This window comes from Corvus hawaiiensis, chromosome 3 (assembly GCF_020740725.1).
Source record: "Corvus hawaiiensis isolate bCorHaw1 chromosome 3, bCorHaw1.pri.cur, whole genome shotgun sequence".
In the NCBI taxonomy this organism is placed as follows: Eukaryota; Metazoa; Chordata; class Aves; order Passeriformes; family Corvidae; genus Corvus; species Corvus hawaiiensis.
The window spans coordinates 81815926-81828204 of NC_063215.1; the positions used below are offsets into that span (position 1 = coordinate 81815926).

The 12279-nt window shown below is 38.7% G+C and overlaps 1 protein-coding gene across 1 annotated transcript in view; it reads left to right on the top strand.

Moving 5' to 3' along the window:
- HEATR5B (HEAT repeat containing 5B) overlaps window positions 1-12279 on the top strand; it is a 57168-nt gene that overhangs the window by 23754 nt on the left and 21135 nt on the right. The window contains exons 20-25 of the mRNA XM_048298201.1: window positions 1241-1430; window positions 2745-2914; window positions 6356-6500; window positions 7293-7532; window positions 9369-9620; window positions 11608-11789. Of these exons, the coding sequence (XP_048154158.1) occupies window positions 1241-1430; window positions 2745-2914; window positions 6356-6500; window positions 7293-7532; window positions 9369-9620; window positions 11608-11789 (1179 nt within the window). The remainder of the gene's footprint in view (window positions 1-1240; window positions 1431-2744; window positions 2915-6355; window positions 6501-7292; window positions 7533-9368; window positions 9621-11607; window positions 11790-12279) is intronic.

Below are 12279 nucleotides of genomic sequence, written 5' to 3' on the forward strand. Positions count from 1 at the left end.
TGAGTGGGTAACTTGAGGCATATAACTGTGCACCAGTAATTTCAAAAACAAATTGGAAAGGTTAATGTTTTATGAAAAAAGAAAAGAAAAAGAAGTATAAAAGGGACGTCCAGGTAGAACTTGCATATCTACCTCACTTTTCATTGAGAACACAGCACCTGGCCACTGTGAAAAGCTAAGCTTTTAAACCTCGTCCCTCACTGGATCAGTGTGGTTACACAGAAACTGTATGGAAGTATAATGGAAATTTACGGGAATTAAAGGATAAGCTGTAATGTGCTACCACAGGATTAGGACTGTAGAGGTAGTTACATGATTGCTAGTGCTAATGGTTTTTGGGTTGCATCAGAGGATTGCATCAGAGAGAGGATTAAAAAGGAGCAGTTTTGAAGGCAGGTATTCCAGCTTATTCCTAAGAGTCTAGCTTTGTAATAGTAATACTCTTTTATCTTAGTCTTTTCATGTACTTAATATGAGAAAATTCTGAAATAAGATCATTTAATAGGATGTTACGAAGAGATAGCTAGTCCTTTCAGATCTGTCAGTGGAATTTATTTCCTATGAAACATCAGTATCCAAAAGGACTGTCCTCTTGCCTGCTTCTTGCTTTGACAATTACAATAAATTATTTTTTTCTTTTGTTGTTTACTCACTTTGCAACTGAAATAGGTCTTTCACCATATTGTTTCCTCATGCTGTAGTACGCTGACTGAACAGCACTGCTTTTTGCTCTTGTACCCTCTAATAAGAAATCTAGAAAAATACATGTGAACCTTTCAGCTTGTCATGAAAATCAGTTCCTACAAGAATATAAAAGACCTTCTCTGCTAAGCCTTTGTAAGCTGCCCATTTCAGACTCTGCCTCCAGTTTTATAGTGGAATGATTCTCTCTTTCTCCTGTCCTGAGTCAGTTTTCTTTTTTCCTTTTTGTTTTAAGTGGATGTGATATTTGGGCTTGTATTTTTCTTCTTCAAAGTGCTTAAGCATATTTTTTCTCAAATTCTTTGTCACCTTATTTCCATTATCTTCAAAATTGCTGATAACCAAAGAGTATTTTAGATATATTTAAACTCTCAGGTGATTTGCTTGAGGTCCTGAGACTTCTGAAACACTTCTGGAGTCAGAATAGCGAACTAGACTTGTTTAAGAACAGAAGTACAGAGCTAGGCTCCATCTGCATAAAAAGCTGTTTAATTTCCTAAATGCATTACTAAAAGGTATTCCTTTGTGTTTTTGATAGACCTGGTCTCTCCATTCACTTGCCTTGATAGTGGATTCTAGTGGACCAATGTACCGTGGGTACGTGGAGCCAACGCTCTCTCTCGTTCTCACCCTGCTCTTAACTGTCCCGCCATCGCATACAGAGGTGCATCAGTGCTTGGGCAGGTGCCTTGGAGCTATAATAACTACTGTTGGGCCTGAGCTGCAAGGTTAGTGGGAATTTGAAGAGAAAAAGAAAAATCTACCTTGTATAAAGATGATATTGTAATCTTAAATGGAAGAATATAAGTTTTTGTTAGTTGCAGGTGGGGGGAGGAGATGTTGACTGTTTCAAGCAGCCTTGCTTTGATCCTCCTTATGACTGCTTGGGGCTTTTTTGACTTCAGTTTGAGATTTGTATAAAGAAGTTGCAGGATGTATGGTGTTTTGGCTAATGGTAAATTTGCATGGTACGCCAGCCATGAAACCCTTGCTGTGGATTTTGCTGCATATGTTGTGTACAGGTGGGGCATGAGACAAGGTTTTTCCTCCATTTCTTTAACACGTGTTTATTTTAAGCTGATGACAAGAGCTTAAGTTTGACATAATTGATGATACTGTGAACTAGAACTCATTTTCATTCATTCTTGATATCCTTAGATCTCTGTACCTTACTGTGGTGACTTAAAATCTTGTCATGCCAAACACTGTCTGAAATTTTGTGCCTCAGGTGTTAAAAACATGGATTTTTAACTTTGTCTAACTGGGATTTTTAGGAATGTTTATAGGATGGTCTTTGATGCAGTGCCAGAGAGCCAACAACTAGTGAAATTCTATCTCTAAATAACTGGACTTAAGGTTTTAGTTATGAAATAGTTCTAGATGGTTTAATTGAACTTGTGTGTCTGTGTGCTAACCTTTTGACCTGGAATATGATTAACTTTTAGAATAACAACTTAAGTAGAATGTCTTCTGCAGGTTACATTTCTGTAATTCAAAATATTTTTATAAACCTGATGCAGGTTAATTCTTAAAATACAGAATGGGATTGTTCTTCAAATTAAATACTGTTCTTTTTAAATGCTTGTTCTAGTAGAGCAGTGCAATTCATCTATTGGAGCTAATTAAACTTGCCTGTATACATAGATACTAGCTTAAGAGTTACCTAATATTTTAGGAAATGGCTCAGTGTGTGAAATGTCGCCTATACATATATAGAATGAAAGAGACTTTTCATGTTTAACTTCATAGAATTAACTGGCTTCATGACCTGGGAAGATAGTCTCAAAATACTTCTGACTGGAGATTATTGATCCAGAATTTCATTTGGATGGCATGTTGTTTAACTGAGCTAAAAAAAGAGATACTGAAACACTCTGTTGTGTTTCTAATTTGCATGGAAAATCAGAGAAGTTGCATGTTAATCTGTGAACTTTTTTTTGGTGATATTGAAGCTTTGATAATTCTTGCTTCTCAAAGGCTTAAAGTCTGCAGTTGCTATAGAAAAGTTTTGCTGTGTTAAGGATATCCTATTACATCATTAGGTAACGGAGCTACGATTTCAACAATCCGTTCTTCCTGTTTGGTGGGATGTGCAATCACACAAGACCATTCAGACTCACTTGTTCAGGCAGCTGCTATATCCTGCCTTCAGCAGCTTCATATGTTTGCACCACGGCATGTCAACCTGTCCAGTCTGGTTCCCAGTCTTTGTGTGAGTATCAAATGCATCTCTTTTGCTCCTCCAAGTTTTATGCATGTGCTTAGCAGAGGACAGGGGAAATATTTAGCAAGATGTCAAGGGCAGCCATATGTAATAAGCAAGTTATATTTGCAAGAACCCTGGAGTCCCCAAGACATTTTACATATTTTCAGAATGCTGCCCAAACTGAAATCATAGGGGCTGATTCTCTTTCACCCTCGGTAGTGTAAGCAAGCATTTATAAATAACAAGCTTAAGCTTGGAAGTAAGGCAGAGGCTTGAACCCAAAACATACCAAATATGAATATAAGAGGAAAGGTGGCATGGGTGGGTGTGGTTTTGGTGTAGGTTGGGTTGGTTTTTTTTAATAATTACTATCGTAAAAATTATTTTTAGAGGTTTCAGTAGTCCAGTACTGAGAAATTTGAAAAGCTTCTCCATAATATCTGTTAGATGTTTTGCCTAGTTGTTTATGCCATTCTTTGCAGCACTGATGACTCAGTGTTACCTGAAGGAATGCAATCTTACTTATGTCAACATTGGACCTTTTTCTTAGTCTGCCATCCAGATTTTCCCTAGGGCATCCTGTCATGATTACATGCTTCTCTCCAGCCCTGTGCACACCCAAGCCCCACCCTGCCCCAAGCACTCCTGGGAGTGCAGTGTGTTTACAGAATCTGTCACTTGTCCCTTAACCAAATTTTGCATGAAAGGGGTGCAACATATCCAGAAGTAGGTAAGCTCTTTTGTATGAATACCATGTACAACATGACAGAAATTCCCTACAGCAATTTACTCTGTGACTACCAGTGGGTGGTTGTAGCGGGTTGAGTTTGAAACCGGGCAGAAACACCAATTAAATGTAGTGGTTTTGATTCAAAATATTCATTATTTACTTATTTTCCTTCTGTGAGATAAGAATTAGGAGAAAAGCAAAGCAGGCCACAAACCTTAAACAGTTGCAGTACAATGAAAGAGCTTTATTACTAACAGAATTAAAAGTAAAGAGAAAACAACAAAACAAAATTAAAGTAAATTCCCCCCCCCCCCCCCCTCTTTCCAGCACTTCTCTCCTTTTATCCAGCTCACACAAGGGATAACAGAACATGGGATGTTAGTCAGTGTTGCAGTTCCTGAAAAGTCTCTCTCTTATGCTTAAGGAAAAAAGGGTTTTCCTTCAGTTGCACGTGGTTCCCAAACTGCCACCAATAGCAGACCCGCCCGGAAACAAACAGTCTGCTATGTGTAGAACATCTCTCCCATGAAGAATTTCACAGTTCTTTCACACTACAGAACATGGGCCATCACATGGGGTTATTCATCTTTTTAAGGATAAGTTATTTTGGCCTGCACACAGAGGCTTTTCTTCGCCACAAGTCTCTAACAGCCTCTTACTACTTCTATATAGCCTGGCATAGGCACTCTTCACAAACTTCATAGGCACACGTTGATTCTCCACCCCCCCCCCCATGTTCTTCAAATGGATTAAAGAGACAAACAGTTTGTGGTATTACAGTTTCTTACCACGGCATGCAAGAAGGTTTCTTTTAAGCTGCGCGCCAGAATCGCGGCACCGCCCTCTTTTCTCCCGTCGCCATGCTCAGCTCCGTCCCACGGGACTCACTTCTCTTTCTCTCTGACTCTGAAGCCGCCATGTTGAAGAGTGTTCTTGTTCGGGCTTTACGGTGGGGAAAGCCTCGCTCCCTCTGTGCTGCTGGCTGCGTGGTGTCCTCTTCAGTTCAGCACGGAGTGTGCTGGCTGCAGACAGGAGGCTCTGCCGGCTCCCGCTGGCTCCGCCGGCTCCGCATGGAGAGGAGAGGGACCCGCCTGTCCCCAGAAGCCGCGCTGGATGGGTTTAGCTGGGAGCAGTCCATGGCTGGTTTTAGCTGCCTGCGGCTCTGGGACAGTCCCCCGCAGTGACCCAGGGTCCGTGCCGCAGCGATGGGAAAGGGGGAAAGGGGCAGTGGCCCCGGCCCGGCCCAGCGGGGCCGGGAGGCTCGGAGCCCCCCCACCTTCCAGTAGGCGAGCTCCGACCAAAAGGGGAAGTCCCGCCTTTCCGTGCGGTTTAAATATGTAAATTGTGAGAAGCGTAATTGGTCTTAAAGACTGTCCATCAACTCAGGGTCAACCCAACACAGTGGTGTAACAGACAGTGAAGTTCATACATGACTAACTAGTGCTGTTTTGAAACCTTTTCCCATAGTTTTCCACTGTTTCTCTCCTGTTAGATTATGGTCTTCTGCTAAATGAAAGCTATTTTTGTTTCCCTTTCTCATATTCCTTACTTTCAAGTTGTACTTAGTTTGATAGGGTTTCCTTGGAGTTGTCTTGGGCATTTCTTCATACTGCAAATGCACAGATATGTAGGCAAGGTCTGCCTTACCTGCACCATTAGCCAACTCTTCAGAATGGATTTAATGCCAGGTATCAAAATTAAACCACGCAGCACCACACTCTCATTTTAATTTCTTTTTCCTGCATTGGCTTCATAACTTGTAGTTATTTGTTTTGTAACTTGAAACAGGGAATACCTTTTGCATTAATTAAATCTCCCAAATAGTCTGTGTTTTAGTTCATTAAAACAACCTCAATGTGGTATTTAGAGGTTCTTTAAAGACTGCTTGTTTTTTTAGGACTAAAATCTTGTATAATCATATGTGGAATAAAGATCTACTGTTAAAATGCTTTATAAACTGTACAACCCTTTCATTTAGGGAAGCATTTTCCATCCCCATAATAAGCTAATACCGAGAAAGCAAATTGATATTTGGTTTATAAAAACCAAATTATCCTGGAGTAAATAAGGAATTAGAGTTTATTAAAGGGCAGTCTTCACCTCTTCCGCTCTGGAAAAACATTCATTTTTCTGTGCAGCTATTTCCTCTCAGAAAAATAGAGACCATGCACAATTCTTCTGTAAGGAAAATATTTGCTTGTGCTTGAGGTGATTCAAAGGAATTAGAAGCCAGTGTTGGTTAGCAAAGAAATCTGATGCTGTCTTATTGAGAGGCACTTTTAAGAACTTAATGCTATAGATTTTATTACACATTTGAAATGCAAGTTTTATGATAGCTGTCATGTGTAGTGCACCTGATAATGGCTTTTTGTTTAAAAGAATGTGATTTACAGCTGTAGCAGAATATGAGGCAGAGTAGTACAGGAGTGCAACAAATTGGAAACTGTAATTAATCTAAATCACACTGACACAGTAGTTCCAATATTTAAGCTTTTATCTCTAACCAGGTGACAGCTGCCAGCTCTATGTATGTCAGCTTTATTTTCATATTTGTATATTATGAAAAGTGCTTACTTCTGAACTTTCAGAACTTGGTACCCAGCAGCTCACACATGGGCTTATGACTGAAATGTAGAGTGCTTTTAGTCCTTGGCAGCATTGATTTATTGATGCTGGGGTGCAGCAGTTCACTCATCTGTAATGGTTTTGATTTTCAGGTTCATTTGTGCAGCTCTCACTTGCTGCTGCGCCGGGCTGCAGTTGCGTGTTTACGACAGCTTGCTCAGAGGGAAGCATCAGAAGTGTGTGAATATGCCATGAGCTTAGCAAAAAATGCTGGAGACAAAGAAAACAGTGGCATCAGTAGGTATTTCTTTCATGTGGCCTTTTTGTAACAGTTGAATGCACATGTATGCATACGTGTGCTTTGCCTTCAGAAAGAAGGGAAAAAAGCCCAAAGCCCCTTTATACCCCTAGTGAAAAAAACCCTAAAACTGTCACTTCTGGCTTCAGTAACTTCTGGCCACACCCCTGCTTGCCTCTGGAATTTCGTTTCTAATTTAACTATTTGCGAAATTCAGACTTAAACCTCTCTCTCTCTCATTAAGGCTGGCAATCAAATAGGGAACACAGCATATATACACTGGAAGCATTTTACAGTTTTTCTGGTATTACAGCTTTTGTTATTTTGAAAATTGACTTAAAGGTGTGCTGTTTGATTGAGATGCCTGGTTGTGTTATATTCTGTTAGCATCACATCTGCAATGCCTGTGGGCTTTGCTGGCTGGTCTAATTGTTGCATGTATCATTTTATTTTGATAATAGGAGGTGCAACAGTGTTGAGCAGCACAGTCTTAATACAAGTGTAGAATTGTGAGCTTACTCAAATGATACCAGTTAAGTCTGTCTCTGGGAGGAGTCTTTAGAGTCCAATACTGTTAGTGTTTTTTTACAAATTCATGGGCTATGTACCTTGAAGAGAGATATTTTTTATTTTTTTAACTAATACTTGGAGGTGTTATTTGCCTTGCAATAAAATTAATTGCTGTATTAGAATCTTTCTAGTGTTATTTCAGAAAAACATCAGTAACATCTTGGTGATCTTTGACTGAACTATACACGCACGTACATAATGTTCTGGTTATCATTTTGCAGACATGAATCCTTTTGCACCAGGAGCTGGCTCTCGGCGAGACGCTCATTCCCGGCATCAGGGGGTTAACATAACAGAGACAGGCCTGGAAGGCGTCCTTTTTGGAATGTTGGATCGTGAGACTGATCGGAAATTGTGCTCAGATATCCATGATACTCTGGGACATATGCTTTCATCTCTCGCAGTAGAAAACCTTTCTCACTGGCTCATGCTTTGTAAGGATGTCCTTGCAGCTTCCAGTGGTAAGTGTTCTGTCGTGTTACATAAATGACAATGTGTCCTTAGCATTAGCACGTTCTGGCAGTATTGGTTTGCAGCTTGTCTTTTATCCTAGTTAAGACGTAGGTTATATTGTATACAGAATTTTGATTGTAATGCAGTTAAACTTCCACAGAAAGAAGGAATTATCGAAGTTAAGTTTCAGAATATGCTCATAAGAGTAAAAAGTTAGCTGCTTGAAGTAGGATTTCCAATGGAGAAGCAGTGTGTTTATAAGTCTGACATTTCAGTATCTTAGTGAAAGCAGACATCCTTTTTAGCCTGTATACATCAGGATTCTACAAAGACAAGACTCCTGTACACATTCTGAGCTTTCTTTTACAAGGTTTTGTGAGTTATGTGAGTGATGTGATGATGGGTTACTGTGGGGATGAAATTTTTGTTTGTTGTTCAGCTTTGCAGATTTGTTTGCAGAGATTTTGTCCTCTGAGACCTTATTCCTGTTTTTCAGCTTGTAGGATAGTTATGACGCAGAATCTGCTCATTTCCCTTTCATTTATACTTGTTTATTGTCGTGTGTGAGTGCATCCTGAAGCTGTTTCTAAATGCTGCCAGCTTTACATTTACTGATGAGTAATGCTACCAATAACTTCTTTATGCAATGTAGTTACCACACATCTGCCCAGTGAGAAAGACCTCATTTCCTGAGCTTTAAGTTGGCATGTCCTCTTGTTATTTCATGTGGGATAGGTGTTAAAGTTTTTAACATGGTTGTCCAATTTCTTATTTATTTATTAGTAGGTGACATATCTCAGAGAAAAAACTTATTTAAATAATTTTCCCTCTGGTGTACTGTAAGCCAGCAACTTCACTTTGAACTCCTTTGATCCAACTAACTGGCATATGACCAAAATGTGGTTTGCTTTTTAAGCAGAGATTTACAAATCAGCCACATGGGGTCCTGCATGCCTTCTCAAAACACCTTTGTTATGAATTGGCATCATCCATGTTTGATTTGCCATAGCCTTTTTCTTTATTGAATGTCTTGGCTCTTCAGTTGCATAAATTTAGACTTTCTAAGAAGCATGCCTTAGTTTCTAAGAAGCATGCATTGCAATAATTTCCTTTAATTGTCCTCTAATTATTGCTGGAATAATTTTTGTCAGTATTTTGGCATTTTTCTAATTTAGACCTTGTCATTGAGGCTTCATGTTTTCATTTCTGAATAACAAAAGTATATATGCATGTTTGGTGAGGGGTTTTTTGTCCATGTTTGGCTTTTGGTTTTTTATGTGATCCCTGAAACAATTTTATTTTCTGAAATGAAGTCTCAAAGCTACACCTAGAGAAAAGAATTTTCTGAATGTTAATCACATTTTTGAATGCTGTCAGGGGCCTGCTTGGCTGCATAGTGTCCCATGGCACAGAGCTTTGTATTTTTGTTTCAGTTTAACTTGCTTTTTATCTTCCACTTGAAATGGGAGCTGAATAATTCAAAGCTAAACTGATTCTTTTATTCTGAGCCTTATCCTGTTTATTGGCAATTTAATGGGTTAATTTACAAAGCTGGGCAGTTTTGATATGGGATTCAGCTACAGTTGGTAACTGTGGAGAATTAATGTTATAGGAATTTATATCATGTAAGACAAATAAAGGGTAATTTAATCCAGAACAGAGGTGAAAATCCTTTATTTTACTGATATTTTCCTGCTCTTTGACATTTGTCAAATGTTTCTACAGAAGAATTAGTCTGTTCTGAATCTCAGTATAGGGAAAGACTTGAACTCATGTCCATAACTGTCTTCTGTGGATTTTAACAGTGGCATGTTTTTCTTCCTTTTAATTTTTCTGTGTGGTAGACATGAGCACAGCTGCTCCCTTGGGAGGAGGCAAGGATGAGGAGTCGGAGAAGAAGGATGAGATGGATGATGATTCAATGTTTACCACCTTGGGTGAAGAGGACAAGTCCAAGCCTTCTGTAGCGCCTCGCTGGGCCACTCGTGTGTTTGCAGCAGACTGTCTGTGCCGGGTTATCATGCTGTGTGAGAATGCCAACAAGGCACACTTTGACCTGGCACTGGCTCGTTCAGCCAGACTTAAAAACCCAAAAAGTAATTGCATGCTTTGGTTTTGTTCTTAATTTTTTATTTTAATTTTGACACCTCTTTACAGCTTAAGATTACACAACCAAGAAAAAAAATAAAAGCACTTACTCTTTCATTCAAATGGTTAAAACCAAAGGAAATGCCCAGCAAAAGTCAATAAAATTGTACCTTTATAACCACCGTAGTTACAGTACCATGAGCACAAATAATGAGGTTTTCTGGAACATACCAGCTGTGACAGACTGGTCTGCATAGGGGAAAAAAAAACTTAGAGATGCAAAGCTTTTTTCAAGTCTGAAACAGAAGCAATAAACTTTAGCTAAGGACAAGCTGGGAGTGTTTTCAGAGTTTAATGTAATGACAGCAGTGAAATAAGCTTGAGATTATTTTAGCATCTCCAATCTGAAGAAATGCTAGAAAAGAAAAAAAGAAGGGATAAAGCTACGTAATTATTGCTATGGCATTGGCTGCAGAGAGAGGGATGTGGAAGGGAGTTATAAAAAGACACGGACTTTATAAAGTTAATTATTTTGGTATCCATGAGAGTGATAAGTCTTAATTTTCAAGCTCATTTTCCAAAGATAGTTTTATGAGTTAGAGGATCAAAAAAATTGAGAGGTCATAAATTGCGTAGCAGTTTTGTGATGAAATGTTTTTCAGATAGTGTGAGGTGTCTGTCCTTGAGCTGTCCATGTTGTTTGTGCTGTATTGTGATTATTTGGGTTCACCTGTGTAGTGCTCATGGGGACTTTGTGTATGTAGGATGAATATTGTGAGCATCCTAGAATGTGTGACATTAATGGACTTGGTGTCTGTGTTGTTGAGGGTGTCTGTTTTGGTATGGAGGGTTATCGGGTCTTTGTCTGTGTTGCTTGGTTCCTGCTTCCAGCACTGTGCATTGATTTTGTGAGAATCTGGTTTTTGACTTGATTTGAGGCCAAGACCATTGAAGACTAAGAACAGTTTCAGGGAAGTTTATTTTGTCATGGCATTGTATTACAGAGGAAATAATGAACTAACTGCTGCTTATAGGGTCCTGCAGAGAATTGCATATCCTAATCTGGGGAATTTTATTTCTATTTATTTAAAGTGAACTTTGATGTATTTGGTATCATTGTAAAAAGGAAAACTCAGCAAACTTCTACCACCCCAAATTCAGCTTCTAAAATACTCAAATTTTACTGTTGTCTCTGATGGTCTGAAAAAGTAAGTGGCAGGCTTTATCACATTGTAGTTTGTAAATTATTTTCATTCGTTCTTTACTGATATGCCTTGGAAAAGTTTCAGCCACAAAAGACGTTTTTCTTCTTTAGCTTGAGACTTGAAAATAGCTTAGGCAATTTGTGGGTTTTGTTAGTTACAGCGGATGTTGTTAAATAATTTATTTTCATGTTGGTTGTACAACGTGGTAATTTCAAATTGAGAGTAGGAAACGAAATAAAATGAATACATAGAGAAGAATAATCCTTTCAGAAATGTTACCGAGCTATGTATTTTTCTTGTTTACACGCTGTCTGCTGCTTGCTTGCAGCCTTGGATGTGGTTTTCAGGAGAACTAGAGGCATACTCAGTTTTAGGTGTTTAAGCTTGACATCAGCAGGGGTCACTGTAAGCATAGGAGTCGAGCAGGAGCAGGAATTGCCTTGAAGATTTCCTGTATGTTTGGAGGTCATTCAAATTAGCTTTCCTGAATGTTTTAATATATTCTAAGATACTTAGCCACATTTACATATTCCATTCTATGCAATTTCTGCTCAGTTTTTAAGGTTGTCTTAGGAATAAAAGTCATAGAATCACTTTGGGGGGGGAGGGGAAGTGGAAAACAAGAAAGAAAGCTAGGTTACATTGTTTCCTGCTTCTTCCATGCATTAAATGTGGACCTTTGAAAACAAATAGGTAGAATTCATGCATGTCAATGAGGAAAATGTTGCAAAGATTTGTCATGTTAGCTATCTTTTAAGTGGCTAAATAGTTTTTTCTGTTTTGTTCTAAGATGACTTCTTAGTGCTCCATCTCTCTGACCTTATCCGAATGGCATTCATGGCTGCCACTGACCACAGCAACCAGCTACGGATGGCGGGGCTGCAAGCTCTTGAAGACATTATCAAGAAATTTGCATCTGTTCCCGAGCCAGAATTTCCAGGCCATGTGATACTGGAGCAGTATCAGGCGAATGTGAGACGTCCTTTATAAGTTCAGGAAATTGTGTATTTATGCCAGTATGCCAGTATTAGCTTTGAGCACGTTTTGTTATTTCAAAATAAGCTGTGAGGAGATTTTTCTCTGTGTGAAAATGTGCTGGAGAGACACTCTTATTTACCTCTTCAAATTTTATTTTTGTATCTCTATTTATTGTAATTTAGTAGCTGTTAAAATTCAGTAGCTTGACAGCCAAATATTGTAAGTTACATTTAATTTTTTCTAGAAGTGGCTATTAGTTTGTAGAATTAGGAATTGGAAAATATCATTCACTCAGTTCTAGATTTAATCTAATAAATCTGTTTTCTTGGGAATTATTGAATGTACTTCTGTTTAAATGAAAAATACAAAAGTAGATCACTGGGAAGTGGGCAATTAAAGATTGTTTTTGGGATATTATTGTGCTTTTTTTGTTGCATACCTTAACTCTTTCACCTCTTTTGTCTTCACTCTGTCTTCAAGTTCT